At 37.9% G+C, this 12999-nt stretch overlaps 1 protein-coding gene across 4 annotated transcripts in view; it reads left to right on the forward strand.

Annotated features, from left to right (window-relative positions):
• DPP10 (dipeptidyl peptidase like 10) overlaps positions 1 to 12999 on the forward strand; it is a 1292066-nt gene that overhangs the window by 1165365 nt on the left and 113702 nt on the right. For all 4 annotated transcript variants that reach the window (XM_030843834.2, XM_060302530.1, XM_030843833.2 and 1 more), the window contains one exon: positions 6960 to 7114. In XM_030843834.2, coding sequence (XP_030699694.2) covers positions 6960 to 7114 — 155 coding nt within the window. The remainder of the gene's footprint in view (positions 1 to 6959; positions 7115 to 12999) is intronic.

Below are 12999 nucleotides of genomic sequence, written 5' to 3' on the forward strand. Positions count from 1 at the left end.
AAAGTCTTTTAAAAGTGTAATTGTTTCTATTTCTAGTATTACGCAATTCCTAAGGAAAGTAAAAGCAAATAAAATATAATGTGGGGCTTCCCTGGTGGCGCAGTGGTTGGGAGTCTGCCTGCCGATGCAGGGGACGCGGGTTCGTGCCCCGGTCTGGGAGGATCCCACGTGCCGCGGAGCAGCTGGGCCCATGAGCCATGGCCACTGGGCCTGCACGTCCGGAGCCTGTGCTCTGCAACGGGAGAGGCCACAACAGTGAGAGGCCTGCGTACCCAAAAAAAAAAATATATATATATATATGTATGTGTGTATATATATATATATATATATATATATATATATATAAAAAATGTGTTTTAAAGAGTTGGTGAAGTTCATGGGGAATTCTCTGGTGGTCCAATGGTTAGGACTCCATGCTGTCACTGCCAAGGGCCTGGGTTCAATCCCTGGTCTGGGAACTAAGATCCCACAAATCACACAGAGCGGCCCCCCCCCAAAAAAAAAAAGAGTTGGTGAAGTTCAGAAGAAAAATAAAACATTGTGCTCAAAATGAAACATTTTAAGTATAATTTACACAAAGCACCTCAAATCTTATTCACATAAATTGGCATATTTAACGTGGTAACTTAACTAAACAAAGTATCAGATCAATATTTTGTTTAAAAAAGGTAAAGTTCACAGCTGCCAAGTTTACAACTTTGAAAATCTCCATGGAGTATTGAATCTATTAAATAAAAACAAAAAATGACTGTCACTTTCAATTATTTGAATAATGGAACTGACATGCCTAAAAGATTTATAAATATATTTTAGAATCTCGTATTTTAAAGGAATCCTTCTTTGAAATTCAATCTAACAGTTACTGAGCACATATATTTGTCAGACATCATCTGAGAGCAATACAATGAGGAATATGGGTTTCTATGTTTTGGGTATTTCCAACTAAATGGAGAGAAAAACTATAACCAGCTATTATACAATGAACCATTTGAAGCATGGTAAATAGAAATATAAATAGAACTACATGTCATCGTATTAAATATATGTATAAATAGAATTAATTCTGATGCGTTGCGGGAATATAGAGTGGTTTATAGAAGAAATGGTTTTTGCATTGAGCTTTAAGAATGACAAGAATAAAGAGGTGAGAGAAGAAAATTACAAGATAAACAATATGCTTATCAACAAATTGGGATTGTTGTTTTTTTGTTATTTGGTGAGAATAATGCAAAATGCCTGTATTCACTTTTTTTTGTGCCTTCTCATAGACACAGGAAGTCACATTCATCCATTCATTGATTCAACAAATATTTACTGAGTACTTACTAAATCCCAGTAAAACTGAACTGTGACATATAAAAGAAAAAAAGATTAGAGATGCAGCCATGGAAGCCAGAGGAAGATAGGATGATAAACAACAATGCTAAGTCTCAGGAGGTCAAACAAGCTAAGGATTCCAAAGTTACTGTTTGATTTGCTACCAGAATTTGACTAGAACAAAATCAGTCAAGTGGTGGTGCCAGAAGCAAGCCTGCAGTGGATGGAGCTGTAAATGGGAAGTGAGAAGGTTATGAACATAGACAATTCTGTCAAGAAAGTTGACAGTAAGATACAGGCAATAAGGGGAAAAAAATCAACCAAAACCCAGGGCTGACAGTAGATCCTCAGGAAATGCTATCTAAGTTGATAAACTACAAATGGATAAAATCAGCTTAGTTTTCGGAATTGCTTGTTAATCTGAACACAATGGTCGTATATGAGTTAATTTTCTGTGAGTTCTTTGTGTTGAGGCCATATTTTTAAGTGTCTGTGATATAAAACCACATGTGTTGAGAACTCCATCTGCTCTGCCGTGAGATTTTCTAAATCAGTGTAACAAAGACATTGAAGAGCCACGCCTACATTGAAATGGAATGGAATGCAATGTGTAAAAGTACATTGTTTGTAAATAATCTGATTACAGGAAGTTTCAATCCATGAGTAAAAGTCCCTACTAGTTGCAATTAAAGAATGTGTGCCTTGTTCAAGAGGACTTTTAAGCAAATGCATATTAAAGATTCTTTTATTTATCTACTTTCTATTCGGGTAGCTTTTTTTATATACCTGAAGGAAGTCACATAACTCTTTGTATATACTACTTTGCTCTTTTATCATTTTTGTGAGGAACAACTTTAGGCATGAATCACTCTAACATAAATAAAGGTAGATGATGTCCAGTTTCTACTGAATGGTGCTCTCAAATTGGGGCCATTCTCATTCTTGGGAAGTACTTGTGTACGCGTACTTCAGCACCCAGGATAGAACCTGCTTCTTAGAAACCCTGAGTGTTGATTTTGGGCAACACAATCTGAGCTCTCTGTACCTACAGGTCTTACAAGACTTAGAGTTTACGTGCACTCAATTGGCAGCATGTTTTTTCTCCAGTGTTATGTGGCTCACTCATGTCTCCTCACCTGAATGTTAAGTTACTTGAGTAAATCAGGGTCAGGATCACTACTGGAAAAAAAATGGCCCATTCAGAATAGTATTCAGCTTTATCTATGAAGAGGCCACTTGTAAAAGACAAGGAATATACAACCTGTGGCCAGTAATGGTTTAGCCGTTAATACCTGAAGAGGGAAGGGGGGCAGCTGTTACTAGGGCCTAGAAGGAGGGAGCCCTGGAGTTTTCACAGTATGAGAAGCAGTGAGTTTTGGTTGAAGAAGACAGCCAAACCCACATGATTTCCATGGGTGGAAACCAACAAAATAAATACCATGCACTAACTTTTTTCTCTTTATTTGATTTGCCTGGCTTCATATTGGCCACACTTTGAGTTTTTAAACTCAGACACCATGGGGATGTTCTTATTATTCAAATGAAAAGTTTGTGGCCCCAGAAGAGGAACACACAGAGTCTCATCTGCTGCCGTTTCATTGTAGAGTGATGTTAGTCCAGTTACATACCTGTCTGAAATTGACAGCCAGTATCTGTGTTTTCCGTATAAGGTTTGGGGGGAAATGGCCCCATTAAGAAAGGAAATAACTTATCATATGGCCTTAATTGGTAATCATAGCTCCTTTCCTGAACTGTTCATTCCTTTTTCCATTTACCTTCAGTCAGCATTTTGACTAGATAGGTCATTTACCTGGTGCATCAAACCAAAACTTTATTCCTGCCAAATCTTATTCCTTTGCTTCCTCTTCTTAATAACTAGGTTGCTACCGTTTTAGTTTTCCATTGAAATGGAAATTGGCATGTAGAAATGTGGAACTGGAAAATGAGATGGAATTAGACAAAAGGGTATTTGTGAATTTGCTAAATTCCAAATGTCTTCTTCCTTTTCCTTCTTTATATAGTAAAGGCACATTTTCTTCCTGGCAGATGATATTAATCGTTGACCCCGCACAGTGACTGTGTTTTCTGTCAGTTTATTTTTCCAGTCACACTGAGCCCAAAATGGTCAGGGAAAAATTTCAGCTTCTAATTCAGAGGAACAGAACTGTGACTATTTTCCTTGTTTGGAGGCAATCCTCCCTTAGGTATTAGGACTTCTGCAACCACCAAGCCCATTGTCATGAGGATAAGAAACAGAATGTTGTGTCCAGTAGATTATCGATGTGATAGTGAAAGAGAACACTACACTTCCACCCCTTAGCTCCTAGATCTGTGCTTCCTGGTTATGCAGGCGGACACAGAACCTCCTCTGCTATGAATGTGCTCTGGTGGACATTAAGCAGGACACTAGTATCTGGAGGATAACATCCCAACTTCAAGGATGTTGTCAAAAAATAGTGCCTAAATCGAGGTAGAGCAGACTATTTTACTCTTCTATCAAGCCTGGCTAGTGGGGAGCATGAAGAAATCAGTGAATGCCATTCTGAGTCCATTGCCTTCCTTTTGCTGTAAAATATTTGCTGTTCGGAGGTGACACAGTGTGGCTTATTGCGGTAATGGATAAGTTATTCTGTAAGTCCACGAACAGCAGTGCTGATAGGACTACAGGCAGCAAAGACATGTCCATATCTAGAATATGTATCGATTTCTGTTATGGCAAAATTCTACCCTTTCTTGATGGAAGAGTTACCATGTAATCCACCTGTCGCCAGGTAGTCAGCTGGGCCAGCTGGGAAATAATGCCATGTCAAGTGTTTAGTAATGATCATTATCATTGGCAGCGAGAGACAAACTGGCATGCACTCGGTGGTCATACTGTCCATCTGGTCATTGAGAGCCGCCTCTGCTATGGATGTGCCCTGGTGGACACTACTATCCTCACATTTTTACATTTTTACCCCTCCTGACAAGTCCATGCACTTATTTTCCCTAGACTTCCTGTCACTCATTCTGTGATTTTACTTTTCCATATCTGATCAGGTGACCATTTATTAGTCACTGTGCATGAGTCTGGATGGACCTATGCTTCAGGCCAAGTCTCCTTCCGTAAGAAGCAGAAAGCTAATTATCTTGTTTAAAAGTCTTCCAACTGGGAGGATTTATGTCTATTATAGTCTTTTTAGGCCACTCCTGGGTAAGATTATAGCGCAGAGCCTGTCCAGTTCCAGTGTGTTCAAGTACATCACGCAAACCTGCCCATAAACCAGGCCTACATTTACTCCTCCTCTGCCAGCTTATGTCAGGATGTCAGAGGCATAGGCATCCTGAGGCATAGACGTGAAATGAAGGAGAAAGGATGAAGCAGAGGATGCAGTACGATGGGCAGTTCACTTATACGTTCTAGTCCAGTTCCTTATAAACCACTTCTATCTTATAGTGGAATATAGCTGTATGTGTTTAGTTTTATGGTCAGTGAATCAGATAAGATGGACAGTTTGGGTTGCATAGTCACTTGGTATCCCATGGTCAGGCTAATTATTTCTACCATAGCTCAGTAGAGAGCTGCTTTTGAATTGGGGAATATTTATCGCCACAGGAGAAAATGGCCTTTCCCTAAAGCTTGTAATGCCTGTGCTCTGATTGTCATACGGTGATTGCCGGAAGCTTCACACAACATCTCTGTTTGGGAAAGACACTTGGATTACCATCGTATCTGCTGGGTCACAGGGTGAAGATGGTAGGAAAGATTGGACCATGGCCTTGGTCTGCTGCACAGCCCTCTCCTGCTCAGGTTCTTCTCAGAACTGGCAGTTTTAGAGGTTACCTGGGAACAAAACAGGTCAGCACATGTGAATGTAGTTTACGGTGTTCTTCAAAATCCAGAGTACAGGCCCTCTTTACTTTTAAATAAATATAATCCCAACAAATTTCCTCACTTTTTAATAGATATCCCAGTGTATCCTAGGCTACTACATCTCTAACCTTTTCCCTAGGGATGCAGCCTCTTAAAATTTACAGGAATTACTCTTTCACTCTGCCTTTATGCAGAGAAGGTCTAGCTCCCTTGTACAGAGGTTGCTTCAGTCAGCAAGACTTGTGGAAATTTTGAGGTTCAAAATCTTCAGCCGACATTCCACTATAAAATGTGTTATTTATGAGACTGGTCCAGAAAGCAGTAAGTGTGCTGCACACATCTACCCAAGCATCCTTAGCCTATTTGTCAGGCTCCCAATACTTCTCTCCCAATATTGCTGTCTTAGCTTTAAAACACAAGTGAAGTTGAGACCCTAATCTGTGTTGCACCTCTGCAACACTTTCTATGTTCTCTCGGACCTCAGCCACATCTGCTCTTCAACTACAGAAGATAGGGACCCCAAAGTTGCCATGGTGACCTTTTGTGTTTTCCTAATTTAGTTGGCATGATTTCAATTTCTGTTTATTCCTATGTACTCCCTCTGAGGTGTCATAAGAACTTCACTTATAATCTTTATCGTTGTCGTTTTTGTAGCAACTGAGTGTCACCATCACTTGTCCTCCAAACGCTTTTCCTCTCTAGCTGCATTTTATTCTATGTCATCACCAGTGACAATTGATTATTCATGATTCCATCCCTTGCTATGGATTATCTATGCTCCCAATTCCCCCCATAAAAGTTATTATTACATCAAAGGTCTCCAACCTAATCTCAAAATCTAATTGTGTAGGTGTCTTTTCTGAGTTTACTGCTGGTATTATGTTAGGGTCTTAAAAGGAAAAGAGTTAGCATGTTCAATAATTTGAAAACTATTTATTTACAAAAAGATAATTTACAGAGGTGAAGGTATAGGGGATCCATAAATGACAGAACTATAATCTAGACTAGTAGCAGCCAGGCAATGTGTACCCCTATGATGATAGAAGTGAGCCATGATCAGATACAAAAGGAGAAAATTGTGTAGATGAGGCTGCATTGATAGGAGTTGTGAGATCATTTAAAGCACTCAGCAAGCCTCAGGTGACATTTCAGGACAGAGCCAAGGGAATACATACTCTGACTTTACTCTCCTTCTTCTAATCTCTTGCCACAGTACCATAGTGGCCATGCTCTAGAGAGCATGGGAGCCCTTTTGATATAGTTCATACAGGTTAATTTCCTGGGCCAGAAATCAGGTGTAGAAAAGTGGATAGTGGATCGGGGGTCACGTGAAAGATATCCAGTATATTTTTTTAAATTTTATTTCCTTAGAGCTTAGAATAGTTTAACGAATCTAGTAGGTATTCCACTTGTTTGATGATGAGAGGATGGAAATAGGACTGAATGCAGATATGAATGAATAACGACACGAATATGGTTTTATGCCATGTTTCAGTCTTCAATTACTGTTCTCATTCTTTTTACTCTGATAGTGCTTTCATCTCCTCTGTTCACATTGTTGACAATCCATGAAATCCTGACTTCACTGCTTTATTCTTTCCTTTCTTTGCATCTCCTTTTCTTGGGATCAAAAGGGTAGCTCAGAAATACAGAATTCTTCATGAAGTTGATAAAATCCACCACACTGTATAGAAAAGATTTATGTCCAATGAAGATTTCAAGGACAGATGTTTGTGGGTCACTGAACCCACATCTACAGTTGTTTTCAAATAACACTCGTTTATTCTAGAGGAACTTCTGCATTCTCACATCGCCCACTGGTGGTCACCAGATGGAGAAAGGCTTGCCTTCCTGATGATAAATGATTCCTTGGTGCCTAACATGGTTATCCCCCGGTTTACTGGAGCTTTGTATCCCAAAGGAAAGAAGTATCCATACCCTAAGGTAAGTGAAGTGGAAGCCCTGTTTGTCCCCCCTCTCTGTGTGCCCGTGACTTGATTGATAGTATTCTCAGTTCATGAACAAGTTGTCTTTGGAGAATAAAACAAGCCCCCTTACCGGTCGACAGAGTCATCATTCTGAGAGCTTGCAGCGGTCTGTGCGCAGTGCTTGTGTATGAACAGCTAAAGATGATTCAAGGGTGCAGGAACTTTTGCTGTATTTCTTTCACTTTGATGCTCTCATTCTTTATCCCTCACCTTCCTAATTGAAAAGAGGGTGAGAAAACATAAGAAGCAGCATTGATCCCAGGGCAAAAGTTTCTCCAAGGTATATTCTGTGAGTTGTTAATAGCTATTATACAGGCGCAAAAAGTGTCACAGTCAAATAAGTTGGGAATTCTCAGTTTAAAAAAAAAAAATCTAGCTTTTTTCCAGATGATTTCTTAGAGCACTTAATATACTGCTTGCTAATGTGTATTATAAATCTCCTAAAAAAGTAGACTGAGCATAAAGAATCCCTAGTAAGGAATAGACTAAGCATAAATAATCTCAATAAAAAATAGACTAGGGCTTCCCTGGTGGCGCAGTGGTTGAGTCCGCCTGCCGATGCAGGGGACACGGGTTCGTGCCCCGGTCCGGGAAGATCCCACATGCCGCGGAGCGGCTGGGCCTGTGAGCCGTGGCCGCTGAGCCTGCGCGTCCGGAGCCTGTGCTCCACAAAGGGAGAGGCCGCGGCGGTGAGAGGCCCGCGTACCGCAAAAAAAATAAATAAATAAATAAAGACTGAACATAAAGAATCACCAATAAAGAATAGACTAACCATAGAGAATTTATCAGTATTAATATTAGCACCAGTATTATTTTGGCAGAACATACTTTATCAAATGCTGGGGTAGAACCATAGCCAGGCCTAGCTGGAATAGATGGAATTGTTTTATTGAGTGAAGCGAATATGGAAACCCTGCCCAGATAGCAAAACTATTTTTAAGTGTTGGGTGAGGCCTCTGAAAGCAGGCTGTGGAACCATCTGGAGTGTATTGGTTTTTCTCTTATACGTCATCGTTAATTATTTAAGGTCTCTTGCTTTAAAGTTTATTTTCCCCATGTTTACAAAACAAAAAAAAGTGAGCCCCCCCGCAAGCATTAATCATGTAAGGATGTCTTATAGAAAACTTTTAAAATTCAAGTTTATACATTTTAGCTCTTAATGAGGTAAGAGAAGGCTGCTGATTTCATTTAGAAGTCTTTATTAAGCCATTTCTTTAGTGAGTTGTACCTTGTGTTTCCAAAGTACAATAGGTTTTATACCTTTAAGTTTGTGCAGTACCTTAACTGGGCAGAGTACTGGAAAAATTATCCATCACGTGTATTTTTCTACTCCTGCAATGAAGGCATGGTTGGGGGGAATGACTTTCCTCATTTTCCAATCATCTACAAGACTCAAGTTATCCAAGGTGGGGACAGGAGGAAGGAAAGTAGTGAATATGGAGAGTCAGGGCTGCGAAGCCTGTTTCCTCAGGGAGATTCTGTGCTATCTTTCTCCCCATCCTATCTTCCTTCCAATAGGTTGTAGTAACAGAGTGACTGATTGACAGCTACGGAAGACGGCAGGTTTGAGAGGAATAAGATTCCATGATTTTGAAATATTATTTTTAGGGTCTTCTCTGGACATAGATCTGAAAGCACGTATACTCAGTGCTCTTCAGGAAAAAAATGGCAATTTGACCTAACAACAGAATAATTATATTTCCCAAGACGTTCGTATGGTACTCCAAGAAGAGTACTTATGTCTTCTCCAGTTGTAGATTTAGCCATGTTTTATGTATGACAGTTTGTGCGGGTACAACATACCTGTACCAGTTATTTTTTCCAGAGAAAAAATTAAAAGATTTTTGAAATATATTCTCACCCCATTTGATTTACTTATAATAATGAAAGTTCACCTGACAATGTAAATACAAAATGAAGAATGGGTCCATACTGTGAAAAGCACATGTCAATGGGCAAGACAGTCACTCAGAGCTGTTCAGTGTGTGCATTGCACAAACGGAATAAAATCAACCCCAGGCAAGGGACCACTTTCTGTAATTCATTTTCCAAGAGGAGTGGGGATTTTAGGATTCACACAGAAGAGCCATATGTAATAGCTGCATCTTCGAGTTGCCTTCTCAGTTACGGACTCTTGGTGCTTGAACTTGGACACTCCTAGGCCTTATAATTTTATCAAGACTAAGGCAAACAAATGGACATACAGAAACATCTGAGAAAATCTAAATAAGTCATCAGTAAGTCAGAAGATACTGGGTTGACAAACCTAGACAATTTGTTTTTATTTAATAAGTTATTATTTAATTAATTAATATTCCTTAATAGTAAAGCTAGGCATAAAATAATAATAATGTTTGTTTACTAAATGGGTAGATCCTGTGTGCTAATAATATGCTATATATTTTCAGGGAGACTTTTCACGTTTTTTCTTCATTCGGCCGTCTTCACAAGTGCCTCTGTTTTACAATTGGGCCAACTAAGCTTCTAAAAGGCTAAGTCCTTTTATAAAAGTCATAGTTATTTAGAGAACAGAGAAATAACTCAAGTTTATTGATTCTGTCTCTCTCTCTCTTTCTGTCTAAAACTACCGTAGGTTAACTTGTATCTCAGAAGATGTAGCTAGAATCAAAATATCTCCTTGTCAGGTTAACGAATAGATGTGGAGCTCTCTTTGCTCCATTAACTGCAAATGACTCAGCTCTGTATGAGTAAAATTCTTAGCCTGTATATTTAATAAATGATGTATGTAATACATAATGAAGGTCCTGAGTGTATATTAATGACTACCATTGAGGAGTATTAAAAATAAAGACAAATGTTATAGTGGCCAAAGAGAAAGAATCCCAAGTCCTCACGTGGCTGTCAGTAGAAATATCTGCCCAGGTGCTTAAGACAACAGGACTCAAAGAAACTAGGTCTGTGTTTTCATCCTTGTTCTCAGAATAAATTTCAGAATAATTTTCGGTCTATTACTTGAATTTTCAGTCTCATTATTTTCTACTCTGGTTTAAAAAAAATGTTTGTTAGTTTTTCCACTAACAAATGTGTTGTTTTGATTTGTTCTTACTTATGCAATAAACTTCCAAAAAGTGGTGCTTTAGACATCGAAGTAATGCATAGAGTTCACACTAAATTGTGCTTCAAATTAAACTAGATTAAAACGAGTGCAGCAAATACCCAATGTGGTCAGGTTTACTAACGAAATACTTACACTAAACAAATATATTTGTATTTTGCTTAATTCAGCATAATTCAGAATTTATAAATACCCTATCATTAGCAATTCAGCACAAAAAAGATGCACAGTTCTATCTCAGCAACTCAGGTTAATCTTCTTAATTAAAACATTATCTCATTTAATGACAGTTTGGTTGCCAGTAAAATAAGGTTAAGTATTATTGAGGCTTGTGTTTCAGAATCATAGAGGAAGGATTCTATGGGTTTGCAGTCTTTGTAGCAAATTAGACTGTTAAAAAGCGAATAGATGAACTCCTCTAATTTGCAAACTATTGAAACAATTCAAATATTAAAGGGTACAAATGAACTTGCAATGTGCACTTAATTTCAAAACTCCAAGGAAAGAAATCAAATGGAGATTATAGAATGCTAGAGAGCTGAATTTTGGAAAGAGCTTAATGTTTGGTTTTTTGTCTAAAACTGACCATAGGTATACACAACTCTTTTTTTTAGATGTTTTCATTTCTTTACTTTCTTTCAGTTCCAGTAATTTCATACAAATTCAGAGAGAGATAACAAACTTGCATTGCCTTTGAACCAAACGGATGTTAAGTGGTTATGTTTTCATTTATCAATGATCCTCTTGTTTAATGATGGCTCCAAACTTTCCTATTATTTGAATCTGAAAGTATTTTAAATTCATATAATAAATTAGTTGGCATTTTTCATAAATGCTTTATTATAGTAATGGCTTTCTAACTTTATCTTGTACTTCAATCATGGACTTTTAGACTCATGGTGTGTACACAACCTTTAATTTGTTTTCATGTGAAAGCTAATTGGGATACCAGTGATCCTGGATAGTCCTATAAGACCTGAAAAAAACTGCCTTAATATGTGGTAATAACTGTGTATATCTTTGACAAAGTATGTCATGAAATAAGACATCACTGATAAGAATTCATAAAAATTGATCAAATTTAATTTAATTTCTCTTTTTCTTTAATCAGTTTTTTGAAAGATAAAAAATATGAACACAGTTTTTCACTCACTAGAAAAATCAGTGTCTGACCATTATTTTTAATTCATGAGTTAATTAATTATGTAATTAAGTATATACTATTTTTTGGCACTTTTGAAAATCATCATTTTGTTAGTCCATATAACAAAAGTATGAGATGGTTTTTTCCACTGAAAGGAAATCTACTTTGGCTCAAAACTTCTGACTGTGACGTATTCTCAGAGAAATGTCTCATTTTTGAGAATCAAATAAAATAATACTTGAGGATATTTAACATCCTGTCCATGGTCCATATCCAATAAATAACAGTCAAACTTGAACCCAGATTTCTCTGATTCGTAGATTAAACTGAACCAGTTCTCAAAATGTTGCCCTTTTACCAGCAATGTCAGCCTCATCTGGGAAATTATTAGAAATGTGAATTCTCATGTCCCATCTAGACATTAAAGATGCTGGAGGTAGGCTTCAGCGGTCAGTGGTTTAATTAGCTTTCCAGGCCCTCTGGATGATTTTCATGCAAGTTCACCTTTAATAACTGCTGAGCAGTAGTATATATCTATATATAGATATATGCACATATATCAGTGTCTTAGCAACATTTGCATATTAATTAGAATCATCTGGAAATCCTCTTACAACACAGATTTTTAGGTCCACACCCAAAGATTCTGATTCTGGGTCTGAATATAGGTCCGTCCGTTTGGGGCCCATGAATTTGTGTTTCTATGGTTCTAATTGATGCTGCTGGTTTAAAAAAAGAACTTTGAATGACCTGCTAAATACTCTGCCCCAGCTCTAAATTTTAACATACCTGATCAAGCTAGAGAAATGGTTAGACTCAAAAAATACAGAGAAAGACCAATACTTTCAGGGAGAAACATGGCAATGGAATTAAAACAAAAGTGATGTGAAAGGGACCTCCTAAATGAGGTAGAAGGCTAAATTGCCCAAGACAGATGAACCCAAGCACTGGAGGGTTTTAGAGCAATAAAAAGCTTTACAAAATTTGACGCCTGAGCCTTCTCTGTGAGGCAGGCTCATAGCTTATCTTCCAGGAAGCCCTTTATCATATGAACCATTTTCATAATCTCTCTTTATAGTCACTGCATTTCTAAAATGAAAGCCTTTCTGGACCCCTTTCTTTGGATCAAACTTCTGATGTGTGTGATATGCTCCCACAGACGTGCTAGTCATTTTTTTAATGAAGACTTTATTTTTTAAGAGCAGTTTAAGATTCATAGCAAACTTGAGAGGACGGAAGATATTTGTGCCATATACCCCCAGCTCCCACTTAGCATCCCCCATCAGAGTTGTGTGTTTGATATAATTGACGAAGCTCCATTGACACATCATAATCACCCAAAGTACAGAGTTTACATTACAGTTCCATCTTGTTCTTATGCATTATGGTTTTGGACATATGTGTAATGAAAAATACAGAGTATTTTTCACTGCTCTACAAATCCTGTTACTTCGTCTATTCATCCCTCCTCCTCCCCTCCATGTTCGTTATTTTTAATAACTTAACAAAACATTCTTGAGGAGCTATTACTGATTATTGGTGGAATGCATTATGTTGCTTCTCTCCTGATTTAACTCTGGGTTTTGTCAGTACCAATTCCTTGAACATGAATCTTTCTTTT

This window comes from Globicephala melas, chromosome 7 (assembly GCF_963455315.2).
Source record: "Globicephala melas chromosome 7, mGloMel1.2, whole genome shotgun sequence".
NCBI classification, from domain to species: domain Eukaryota; kingdom Metazoa; phylum Chordata; class Mammalia; order Artiodactyla; family Delphinidae; genus Globicephala; species Globicephala melas.